This window comes from Drosophila suzukii (genome assembly GCF_043229965.1).
Source record: "Drosophila suzukii chromosome 2 unlocalized genomic scaffold, CBGP_Dsuzu_IsoJpt1.0 scf_2c, whole genome shotgun sequence".
In the NCBI taxonomy this organism is placed as follows: Eukaryota; Metazoa; Arthropoda; class Insecta; order Diptera; family Drosophilidae; genus Drosophila; species Drosophila suzukii.
The window spans coordinates 36,082,923-36,096,218 of NW_027255896.1; the positions used below are offsets into that span (position 1 = coordinate 36,082,923).

At 41.1% G+C, this 13,296-nt stretch overlaps 3 protein-coding genes across 11 annotated transcripts in view; all 3 read right to left on the minus strand.

Annotated features, from left to right (window-relative positions):
- dpr12 (defective proboscis extension response 12) overlaps positions 1-13,296 on the minus strand; it is a 348,744-nt gene that overhangs the window by 296,416 nt on the left and 39,032 nt on the right. The window lies entirely within an intron of this gene.
- Positions 8,323-11,039, minus strand: LOC139354432 (uncharacterized). Its single transcript, XM_070998667.1, has 4 exons — positions 10,632-11,039; positions 10,392-10,566; positions 9,015-9,367; positions 8,323-8,949 (listed from the first exon to the last, which is right to left on the minus strand). The coding sequence occupies exons 1-4, from the start codon at positions 11,037-11,039 to the stop codon at positions 8,323-8,325; spliced, it is 1,563 nt and encodes a 520-aa protein (XP_070854768.1).
- On the minus strand, positions 11,062-12,563 carry LOC139354433 (uncharacterized). The gene is made up of 2 exons (XM_070998668.1): positions 11,314-12,563; positions 11,062-11,251 (listed from the first exon to the last, which is right to left on the minus strand). The coding sequence occupies exons 1-2, from the start codon at positions 12,561-12,563 to the stop codon at positions 11,062-11,064; spliced, it is 1,440 nt and encodes a 479-aa protein (XP_070854769.1).

Genomic DNA, 13,296 nt, shown 5'->3' on the forward strand with positions numbered 1-13,296 from the left:
CACAACGTAAAGCGAAATTAATACACCGAAAGCCCACAACATAAGTGCAGAGAAGCGGGACTCTTGACATCGGGAAATAGCGAAGACATGCTTAAAAGATTAAACTCCCAAAACAGCGACGATGAATACATAAGTGCAGAAAACCAATCACTTCAAAAGAAGGTTGTGGAGCTAGAGAAAACGGTCCGAGAGTTTTAGGAGAGATCTTTTCACCCCTCCGTAATATCATCACCAATCGAAAAATTTGCAACAGTAAACGAAGTTCAGCCAGCCAACGGTAGCTATACAACGAGTCAGTGGCATGATAAAAAACGGCAACAACAAGAAATCGACCTACGATCCAGCGAGATGCATGTGCAAAAATTAACGAATGTCCCAAACGTAAACTTGGCAACGTCTGAATCACAGCAGAACGATAACTACCCAACGCAACCACACAACATGCTCTTTGCTACGTCACAGCGAAATGTTATCCACCCGACTCAGCCACACCGTGCACTTTTCTACGTCACAGAAATTTGCAGACTGTGCTACATCACAGCCAAACGTAAACATCGCGGTCACTTACTCAAACTTTGGAAATTTTTTACGTTCACCATAAGATGTCAAAAACGCATAGAGATTCCACCGAGTCACCGTCAGATTATTTCTACATGATGCGATCTACGCGATATTCTTGCATACTCAGCACATAATATCAAAAAGCATAACGCCAGTCAAATGTCAAAGAAACGGGATCTTAACGTCAACATTCATAAGCCGAATTCATCCTTTGTTACAAAACGTCCTTGTAACGATAAAGTCGAAGTATCGGTTAAATGCTACAATTGTCAGAAGGTTGGACACTATTCTTCGAAATGTCCTGAGCCCCAGCGCAAGCCTCGTTGCACGCACTGCAATCGCACAACACACGATTCTGCCAGCTGCCCCGATAACACAAAAACAGGTCCAAAAATTAATCAAATTGACTCTGGTTCTGATTCGGAAATCTCCAAATTGATCTCGGTATACGGCAATGAAACCGTCGAATTCGTAGATCCAGGCAGTACGCGAACGCTAGTTCGTAAGTCATTCTCCGAAAACGTAGGTGTTTTACAACGATGTGCTGTTACTCTGAACGGATTTGGTGGTGGGAAATTCCTTTGCACACAGAAACTTTTCGTGAAAATTGTGATTGACGATCCTGATTACGAAGTTGAAGTTTTGGTCGTAGAAGATAAACTAATAACCGAAAATGTACTTTTGGGTAAGGACATACTTTGTCGCGATGGAAACAAATTGATCACTATCGGTAACGAGTGTTACGTAGAGAATATTCGAACGGATAAACGGATTGATATTGTAAAACGGTTCTTGCTTTACGGAGAAAGCTAATGAGCTCGGTAAATGTCTTCTAACCAAAATGGAAATAAATTTAACATCAAACGTTCCGTGCTACCCTAAGCCCTACCGTACGCATTTTGCACTTAGGCCTGTCGTCGGTAATATTATCTCCGAGTTACTCGATAGTGATATTATTCGTCCTTCGGACTCTTCTTATGCATCTGGAATTGTCGTCGTTGAAAAACAGTATTGCCGTCAAAATACCGTTTCCAATGCCAAATCTGAAGGAACAATTTGCCCAATTAGCCGGGAATTCATATTTTTCTCAGCTGGACTTGCGTTTGCGATATCATCAAGTCGCGGTTTGCGAATTATCAAACAATTCACAGCATTTGTAACTTCAGACGGCCACTACGAATATAACTGGATGCCGTTCGGTCTCGTCAATGTCCCAGCAATTTTCAAGCGGTCTTGAACAAAATAGTCAAACGTATGGAGCCAGGTGAGGTACTCGCATATTTAGATGACGTCATAGTTCCCAGCAAAACATTTGATGAGGGTATCCAAAGACTCAAAAAATTCTTTCGAATTCTTAAAGAGAGCGGTTTAACACTTCGCTATGACAAATGCAAGTGTTTTCAATCAGAAATAACTTTCTTGGGCCATATTGTCAACAAAAATGGTATCACTCCTGGAGAAAATAAGGTGAGCGCTTTCAAAAACTTCAAAGTCCCCAATAACTCAAAGGATGTCAGACGTTTTTTTGGCTCTAACGGAATTCTTTCGAAAGTTTGTTGCAAATTACTCCTTAATAACAAGATCCCTTACACGATTGTTGCGTAAATCAGACCAAAACTGTTTTGATTGGGGAAATGACCAGCAACGGGCTTTTAACGAGCTAATCGACAAATTAAGCTGCGTTCCAGTTCTAGTTCTGTACGACTGTGCAGCACATTAGCGATCGGACTAGCAGGAGTCTTATTGCAATCTCAAGACAAAACGAATCGAATTGTGTTACTTTAGTAGGCACTGCACCGACGCTGAAAGTAGATAGCTACGAACTCGAAACGTTGGCCGTCGTAGAAACGCTACAAAGATTCAGGGTGTATATTCTAGGCAAACCCTTCCGACTCGTTATTGATTGTTCTGCCATCGCTAAGGTAAAAGTCAATAAAGAATTGATCCCGCATGTCGCACGTTGGTGAATTAAAATAGTGTACTACGACTGCAAATTTATTCATCGTGGTGGTAATTAAATGGCCCATGTGGATGCCTTGAGCCGCGCTCCCGGTTCGCCTCCTGGAAAATCCTTACAGGAAGTAGTGCGCACCATAATTACGGACGTCGATGACTGGTTGCTAACTAAGCAGCTCCAGCTTGTCCAAATATTTGCTGTATTGAAAGTACATCGTTGATTACTTAATCAAAAATCACCGTCTATATCGCAAGGTCAAAAAAGGAATAGCTTTCGATGTACCAAAGAACGTGAGGTGGCGCATTGTTAAGATGTGTCATAATGATTTTGGACATTTCGGTCTTAACAAAACAATCGGACGAATTAAACCAAAATTCTGGATTCCAAGAATGCGGAAATACGTGAAAGAATATATCGAAACATGCATTGAATGCTGCTAATATGCTGCTAATGCCCGAAGGTTGCATGCATTATAATGACACCGATCCAGTACCATTTCGCAGGCTACACATTGATCATTTGGTTCGAAGCAAACGCGGTAATACCCATATACTAGCCATATCCAATCCCTTCAGTAAATATCTGATTGTAAAGGCAGCTAAAAACACAAAAACCCTTCCAGTGCTGAATATTTTAAATGAAGTTTCTAGCTACTTCGGTCTGCCAAAGATAAGAATATCCGATCGTGGAACAGCGTTTTCCTCGAAACAATTTGAAGAGTATTGTAAGCACATCCAGATTCAACACATTAAAATCGCTGTGCGAAAACCTTGTGCAAATGGACAAGTCGAGTGAGCAAACCAAACAATTCTCAACTATGTATGCGCTATGAACGACAACCCGAAAAATTGGGATCTTACTTTACACAATCTTCAGTGGAGTGTAAACTCTCAGGATTCAGCCCAATTAATTTGGTGTTTAACTTTAATCCTATTGACGTCGTCCAGAGTCATCTTACTGCAGCTATACATGCCAATTTGGAAAAAGACGAGAAGGAATCTTTCATCGACAACAGAAACCAACCGCTCGTCCATATTGCAAGCGAGCGAGCTAAATGTAAACAACGGTTTGACACGAAACACGCTAACCCTTCTATCTACTCCACAGCTAATCTTGTAGTCGTTGAAAACGAACCAGTTTCTACAGGCGAGTCGCGAAAGCTCGAACCACGTTACCGAGGACCCTATGTCGTCGTCAAGGCCCTTGGAAATGATCGTTATGTAATCGAAGACATCCCAGGTGTTCACATTACAGCACGTAAATACTGTTCTGCCAATTTTTCGACAAAATCAAGCCGTGGTGCTCCAACATCCCTGAGCTTGATGTTCCCGACGATTACGATGACCGAATCGAGGACGATCCGAATGCAGGATTGGCCGAGCAGTCACGATCCAGTTCTGATGCAGAAGCATTGAACAGCAACTGTCTAGCAACTCCGAAGCCAGTTGGCTAGTAATTGTGGAACGAGATCGACACGAGCAACGTCAGCTCCGCGAGAACGACACATCGCAACGTACAAATTTCATAAGCCGGATATATATATATATATTCATATATTGTAATCCATTTGTTTATCATTAAGAAACTTTAATTAATTATACGAGTTAGTGTAATTATTCACCGTAAGTTGCCTATCTATTCGCCTTATTCCTGGCAAACCAACAGCAACTCACACATTCCCCTATACAACGCCTAAGTATTGGAAGTATGTGACAAATGTTAGTAGCACCATGTTACATTTTTAATGCTAAAAAGTTAAAAGATTCTATATCCCAGAGTAAAAGAAAATACGATCAATATCAACAAAGCACAATTTAAAAAAAAAAAAATTTTGTCATTAATTCTCTGACCGTTTCTTTGACATTTGTTTGAGTCGTCTGATTTTTACAAGGGTATAAAAAGCAATTCATTGCAATGTTTACTTGAATGCCCAATTAATTTGACGAGAACAAATTCTTATAAGATATTTGTATACCCTTGCAGAGGGTACTATGATTTCAGTCCGAAGTTTGCAACGTAGTAAAGGAGACGTTTCCGACCTCATAAAATATATATATTCTTGATCAGCATTACTAGACGAGTCGATCTAGCCATGTCCGTCTGTCCGTCCGTTTCTACGCTACTATTCTCTCAGTTTTAAATCGGTCTGAAACTTTCCCAAAGGTCTTTTTTCTTTTGCAGGTAGTATATAAGTCGGAACCAGCCAGATCGGACAACTATATCTTATAGCTCCCATAAGAATAATCGGAAAAAAAAATTGTTTAATTATATCTTTGGTGTTTTTTAACATATAACCTCCTACGCTTGGCAATAACATTTTTCAATTAGTTCTGAATTTCGAGTTTAATTTCATCAAAATCAGACAACTATATCATACAGCTGCCATATGAACGATCGCAAACTTATAGCTTCGGTGTTTTTTTTACATATTATCTTATACTATTGGGAATATAATTTTTGTAAATTTCGAAATAAGTTTAAGAATTATAACTGCAAGCGTATACAAACTTCGGCTGCCCGAAGTTTACTTCCTTTCTTGTTTTTAATTAATAGGGAAGCACCTAGAAGTTTGTCATTGACTAAAACTTTTTGTAATAAATGGAATTTCTAAAGCACGAAAAATTTGATGTAATGCTATTACCATACCTCATATATGAGTATTACAGCAAAAGTGAATGGAACTCCCATTTTATAATACATTTTAAAAACAAAAAAGGGAAATAATTTCAGCAAGCCGAAGTTTCTATACCATTGCATGTCGATGCCGCGGGAGCATTTTAGTTCAAGAGTTTTCCGATTTTTAGAAAACTAATTACAAATTACAGAAATATTAGGACAACATCCCATTTCAATAACATAGTTATATCTTTGGATTGCATATCCATCCTGATTTTAAAATTTGTGATTTTTATAAAATTCCTCATAAATAATGTATGTTTTTGAGTTTCCTTTTAAAAATAAAAAAAAATTAATATTCCTGAGCGAAAAAAATAAAAATCAAAAATAATGATAATTTTCGATTTTTATTTTTTTTAATAAAAATAAAACATATTTTGAGACCACGGCTTCCCTGTCCCGTTTTTTTTTTTAAATTTTGTGAATAAGCCTACAAAAGGAACGCAAAGGAGTGTCGTGAAAAACAACATGGTTATATTGGCTATAGGCATTCTTTACCACACATACCAATATTTTTTGATGTCTTTTATTAAGTTTAGTGTGATCCACACAATCCGTAGAAGCGAGTCCTTTACGTCTTAAGAACTAGCGGTTACTGAAGAATTGAATTAAATGGACCCAGTAACTTTTATCAATTCTTCAGTATCCGCGAATTCTTAAGAGGTAGAGGATGTGTCTTAAATGTTGGTCCCATTTGCTTTAAAGAATGCCTATAGCCAATATAATTATTTTCCATTTTTATTATAATTCTCAAAATAATGATTTTTTTTGAGTTTTCATTTTCTTATCAAAAATTATGATTATTTTTTAGTTTAAAAAAAAAACGTATAATTATTACGGTCCCTGGTTAATATGTTAAAAAACACAAAAGTTATTTTTTTGTATGGTTTTTTGATCATTTCTATTTATCTAATAGAAATACGACTTTTGGAAAGGTTTCATCCTGATAGCTTCAAAACTTAGAGACTTGTTTGTGTGGAAACGGACAGACGGATATGGCTAGATCGACTCGTCTAGAGGCATAATAAAAACTTTTTATATCAAACAAAAACGTCTCTTTACGACGTATTTTTTATTTGAATTTAAACTTAGAAAAAATCATTATTTTGAGAATTATAATGTGTGTTAAATGTTGGTCCCATTTGCTTTAAAGAATGCCTATAGTTAATATAATTATTTTTTATAATTAATTATTATCGTCTAGAGGTATAAAAAAATTCTTATATCAAACAAAAACGTCTCTTTACGAGGTATGGGGTCGTGGCGATCGCGCGCCATCAACATACAAAAGTTTTTATACCCGTTACTCGTAGAGTAAAAGGGTATACTAGATTCGTCGGAAAGTATGTAACAGGCAGAAGGAAGCGTTTCCGACCCCACAAAGTATATATATTCTTGATCAGGATCACTAGCCGAGTCGATCTAGCCATGTCCGTCTGTCCGTCTGTCCGTCTGTCTGTCCGTCCGGATGAACGCTGAGATCTCGGAAACTATGGGAGCTAGGCTATTGAGACTTGGCGTGCAGATTCCTGAGCTTCTTACGCAGCGCAAGTTTGTTTCAGCACAGTGCCACGCCCACTCTAACGCCCACAAACCGCCCAAAACTGTGGCTCCTACAGTTTTGATGCTAGAATAAAAATTTTAACTGAAATGTATTGTTCTCATCAATGCCTATCGATTGACCCAAAAAAAGTTTGCCACGCCCATTCTAACGCCCACAAACCGCGAAAACCTGTGACGCCCACAATTTTCATGCTAGATAAAAAATTTTAACTGAAATGTATTGGTCTCGTCGATACCTATCGATTGATCCAAAAAATTTGCCACGCCCACTCTAACGCCCATAACGCTTAAATCTGTTTACCGCCGGTAGGTGCCGCATTTTAATCTCGCTTTGCTGCTTGCATATCTCCATATAGCTGTGTAACGGGTATCTGATAGTCGAGGCACTCGACTATAGCGTTCTTCCTTGTTTTAAATTCAATTTTTAGTTCGTCAATAAAACAAAAGTTTTTTTTTTATTTATTTAGTCGAATGTACAAGCATTATTCGTCTCAAAAGTCGATATCAGAACTTTTGTATGTTGATGGTGTGTGATCGCCACGACCCCTTACATCGTAAAGAGGTGTTTCTGTTTGATAACTTATTAGCTGAATTTTATCGATTGACAGGTGATACGAAAATTGTTCATAAGAAACATAAATAAAAAATATAAAAAAAAAAAATATAAAAATAAATGGAAGTCATTGGGACTCGAACCTGCGTTACATCGATTTCTAACCAAACGCTTTAACCGTCTGCGCTACGGATACAGTAGCCCAGCCGCTGACAAGTTCTGAAATTGAATATTTCGGTACGACAGGTGGTGTGGAATATAAACGTTTTATTTCCCGATTTGAGTGGACTGTATTTCAATGATTAAATTTGTCACATTTTCTTGTGTGTCGGATGCTTTCAGTTGCAGTCTTAACACTAAGTCCTAAAAAATCTTTAAAGTGTGACGCAGCACCAAAATATTAAAAAAGGCAAAGTTAGTATTTCATATACCAAAGATAGAATAAGATTCAAAATTAAATAACGACTGCAATCATCAACATCCCGGGCCGCTCTGAAACAATGTTTCAGAATTAGGCAATACAGATAACTTGGTGATGGGCCGGGTCATCTCTCCAGTAGACGTCTTAAGTTTTACGGCGCGTACAAGTTCATCTGGTCCAGGATGAGCTTCCACTACACGGGCTAGTATCCAAGCTGCTGGAGGGAGATTTGAGTCCTCGACGAGGACTACATTGTCTACTGTGATGTTGCGTTCCTTGTTGCTCCACTTTTGACGTTGCTGTAGGGATGTCAAATACACTTGGTGCCAGCGTTTCCAAAACCCTTGATACATCGATTGCAAGTGCTGCCGATAGTCCAGACGATTGATCGGCAAATGAGTCATATCTCCCTCTGGAACAGTTGTGAATGGGCGCCCAATTAAAAAGTGGGCCGGAGACAAGTAGGTGAGGTCAGTGTCAGGTGTGTAGCATAGCGGTCGCGAGTTCACCACTGCACTGATCAGACCGATCAAAGTTTGCATTTGTTCAAAGGTTAGAACAGTTTTTCCCACAACTCGACGCAGATGTAGTTTAACGGAACGTATTGATGACTCCAACTTCCCTCCCCAATTTGGCGAACGGGGAGGTTTTTTTTGATTTGATTCCATCATTGGCCAGCGATTGTGTTAGATTGCGTTGATGCTCCTGCGAAGATAAAAGTTGCTGCATCTCATCTAATGCCCGTTTGGCACCAACAAAATTCGTCCCGTTGTCGCTGAAGATCTGTGAGCATTTTCCTCGAAGGGACATGAAACGCCAAAGACATGCCAGGAATGTGTCTGTGCTAAGATCGGTGGCCAATTGCAAATGTATGGCTGATGTCATAAGGCAAACAAAGAGGCATATGTAGCCCTTAGTTTTTCGGGGATTGCGCCCTCTCCTTTCCTTTAGAATAAATGGTCCAGCGCAATCACAGCCTGAGCGCTGGAAGGGTAAAGCTTCTGTTATACGGATGCCTGGTAGATCGGCCATGAATTGGTGCTCCGTGAGTTTACGTTGGCGAAAACATTTTATGCAGTTGTGAACCAGATTTCTTATCAGGTTGCGCGCACCAAAAATCCAGTACTTTTGGCGAACAATTACAAAAAGTGCAGAAACTCCTGGATGAAGATTTGTCGTATGCTCGTGTTCCAAGATCATTCTTGTGATGCGGTACGACTTCGGAAGCAGTATAGGGTGTTTTACTGTGATTGTAATTGTGGGTTGTCCAGTCGTCCACCAACTCGAAGAAGGCCATCCTTGCAAATAATCGGCGAGAGCTTCACCAACTGGGAGCGGCTGTGAAGTGGCTTGTTTTCCGTCAGTAGTTTGCGGTTTTCCATGAAACATTTCTGAGCCTCTTGCAGACAAAGAATGCGAGCAGCCTGAATCTCCTCAAAGGTGAGCATCTTTCCATTTGCCAGCGTTGCAGTTTTAATGGCCTTGGTCTTTTGGATGAAGCGTAAAGCGTAAGCTACAACGTGTACCAGCTTTGTCCAGGACGAAACGCGTTGAGTCAAAGCTTCGATTGGTGACAATGAGCAGGTTTCCTGTGCGGTTAATGCGGTGGTCTTCACTTCCTCTTTTCCATGGTTTTCTAAAAGGGAAGAACATAACTTTTTTGAGGTAAACTTTACCGCAAGCATTTCTGATCTTGCAGCCACCATAAGTCGAAATGGAGAAGGTCTGAAGCAAGCATTCCTCGAGTGGCGCAGTCCGCCGGATTCTCCTTTGTGTTTACGTGATGCCATGCGTTGCGCGGTAAGGCTTCGAGTATTTCTGAGGTTCTATTGGCTACAAATGTTTTAAGCTTAGATGGAGGATGTGAAAGCCAGGCCAAGACTATGGTTGAGTCACACCACGCATGTACTTCAATGTCCTTGTGTTGTAGTGCAGCCTTGATTGATAAGAACAGTCGACTCAGTAGCAAAGCGCCACACAGCTCAAGACTGCTGCTTCAGCGGAGTTACTCTGGTTTTTCCTGCTATGAGTGAAACAGATACGGTGCCATCTGCTCGCACCATTCTACTATAGATGGCTGCGGAATATGCCTTGATGGATGCATCTGAAAATCCATGCAGTTCGATGTGATCTTCATTGTTTTGGACAAACCGTGGCAGGCGTAGATCGTGAAGGATGTGTGGGTCGTTACGGCATTTATTCCACCAGTCCGCAATTGGATGCGCTGGATGTGCCGTATGTTACCGTAAACAGTTCATAGTGTTTAATAGGAGTCGTTTCATCTTCTCTCCAAACAATTCGCTGATAGCCACAATGGTTTGCAGCCACCCAGATTTGTCGATACATTTTGACAATATCTGCTGAGTAGACGAACTTGAACATTCTGAAACGCATGCAGATCGAGAAAAGGTTTCGTAGAATGCTGGGTCCAATGTGCAGAGCTTCGTTTAAGGACCGTCCACTCGTGTCCTTGAATGAGCCTTCAAATTCGACCCGTAATTTTTGGGTAATTACAGGATGATGTGGTAAATAAAAGCTCGGCCTTTTGTCAATTTCTTCTGGCGACAGTTCTCGCATGTGGCCCAACTGAAGATAATCTCGAATAAATTGCACGTACTGTGAATGCAGATTGGGGTCTTTCTTTAGACGGCGCTCTACACCCCTGAATCTTGTTAGCGCTCCCTGTAAAATGGCCGAAAACTGTTCCTTGGAGTTTTTGAACGGAGGTTCGACGATGTAACGCCCCTTAGAGTCCCGAGTGTACGTCCTCACAAAGTGCTGTTCAACTTCATCGTCCTCTGGTTTCCCATGGAAGTCCTGGTTGACATCCTCCAGCTCCAAAAAGCGCCGTAGCGATGCGTCAATGTCAATAGCCGTGTACATTGTTGTTGTAGATGAACCCATCCAAACATGGTCGAAATGGCGATGACGTTGCCCTGGTTGTCGAACATCTTTTGACCGGTGAACACGGTCCAAACGTAGTCGCTGCCCAGGAGTATATCAACTGGCGCCAACGACTGATAGTCAGAATCCGCAAGCTCAAAGCCAGCGAATGCCTTGAGTGCTGAGGCGGCGATATCGTGTCTTGCCAACGTGGAGGTAATTTTGCTGAGTACGTGGGCACGTACCTTCATTGTGTGATCAGAGATCCCTGACTGTAAGTCCAGTGTGCTGCAGCCTCTAGTTGTCTCAGCCTTGATTGACGAAATTCCGGTCACCAAGATTCCTGACGGTGTGCGTGCCAGTCCCAGTGCCTTTACGCACCGCTCGGAGATGTACGATAGTTCCGAACCACTGTCCAAAAGCATCCTGTTGCGTTTTTAACAAACACTACTGCTGTTGGCAATGCACTTTTTCGTAGCCCTTGCGACTGTGTTGCGGTTGTTGATCCGTTGCACAAGGATTCAGCTGTGGGAGCCACTTGTGCCCGTGCGATATGACTGATGGTGACGGTAGCATCTTCGGGAACGCTTGGGATGTGCCTTTCATCATCTCGTGAGTGTGTCGAAGTGACAGCGGCCTGCGTGTAGCAGAGAGTGGTAACGATTGTGGCAAAACTTGCATGTGAATTTGGATTCACACTTTCGTGACACATGCCCAGGCTTAAGGCAGTTAAAACACAGGGACTTAGCCTTAACAAATGTGCGTCTCTGCTCGATTGACAATCCACCAAATTTTACGCAGGCGTCGATCTTGTGCTCCTTGAAGTTACACTTCCCACAAGTGTTTGCTTCCATCGATACTAAAGCGTGTGACGATCGCTTTGACTTGCCATGTTGTGGGCCAACCTTGGAGTCTATGTCTGACTCACTTTTGCTGAGCTCAAATTCCTCGCAACGTCGGTCTAAAAATTTGAGTAGATCATCCACAGACGGAGATTCCAGTTCCCGGCTTCGTTCGATCCATTTGCGACGGGTTTCCGCGTCGATCTTGGGTAGGATGAAGTGTATAATCCAGCAGTCCCTATTAGTTTGCCCTGCTGCATCCAGGCCGCGTACAATTGCGGTGGCTCCGTCCGTCACTTTGCGCAGAACTGTTACATCTGCTCTGGCGGTCGAAGGTAAATAAACAAATGTCTCCAGCAGAGTGTTAACAATGTGACGTGGTCTATTGTACCGATCGATTAGGAAAGTCCAAGCAGCCTCGTAAGCTGCATCCGTTATTGGCATATGTCGAATCAAGTCAGCTGCTTCGCCAGTGATGTACGTTTTCAAGTAGTGCAACTTTTGTATTGCTGTCAAATGCTGCTTGCTATGGATTGTACTCTCGAAGATGTTTTTAAAGGCTGGCCACTCCTTGTAGTCGCCAGTGAATAGCTTGATGTGGATTTTTGGCAGTTCATTATGCATTACATTTGCTGCCGAGTTTGCCCTTAAAAGCGTTGCTTGTTGCTCAGCCAAACGCTCGTTGAGCTGCTGTTGTTGTTCCAGAAAACGAACTAGGTTTTCGTTTCCCACTCCTGATGCCAATGGTGCGGCCTCATCAGGGTTGCCAGCTTGTCTGAAGATATTGCCTTCTCTTTCATTCTCTTGAGATTCTTCACAGGTGCGTATGAGGTTTCGAAATAATGTGCTTGCTTGTAAGTACTTGTCCTCGTACCTTTCGCTGTCGATGGCTGGATCGACGTACCCTTCCTCTGCGTCCAAAAGGACCATTTGGTCGCTGATGGACTCGAATTCTTTCCAGACGATGTTGAGCCTTTCCAATGATACTTGTAGTTCATCAAGCTGCCATTTTGATCCCGCACGTGGATCTTGAGACGCCGTTAGCAAACGCGTAATGCTTGCCTTCGCACGACTTCTAGCTGCCTTCAAAAGTTTAAACTGATCCATGTTAATCAGTTACTAAATTTGGCTAGAAGGACCAAAGATATGGTGTAGAATAAAAACGTTTTATTTCCCGATTTGAGTGGACTGTATTTCAATGATTAAATTTGTCAAATTTTCTTGTGTGTCTAATGCTTTCAGTTGTAGTCTTAACGCTTAGTCCTAAAAAATCTCTAAAGTGAGACGCAGCATCAAAATATTAAAAAAGGAAAAGTTAGTATTTCATATACCAAAGATAGAATAAGATTCAAAATGAAATAACGACTGCAATGCGTTCATCAACAACAGGTCATGCAAAAACAAATATTTAAATATTTCCAGAAAAAAAATAATTTTTATCGGCGATTTTCTAAAAACTAGGGTAAATTTTATTTTGAGTTTAGAAACAAATATTGGTCAAAAGTCATTTCATAATGAGGTTTCAAGGTTTTTGGATTGGAGAAGAGATCACGGAGAATTGCCCATATGTATACCGTGCAGTTCCACAATTAAGCACTGGCATCACGCAGTCGACTGCGAGGCCGACCGAGCAGACGCGCTCGAAGAGACGACGCAAAGAGAACGCACAAAAAGTTATTTTTCCCTTCTCCGCCTATCGCCATGTCTCCGCTAAAAAAATCGGGAGAAGGCAAAGAGGACCAGCAACTGAAATAGCTAGCTTTTATGCACCCTTGCATTTTTAATATTGTAATAATTTTCGTAAATAGGTATTAATTTAATTAAAATATTTTGTGTTAGT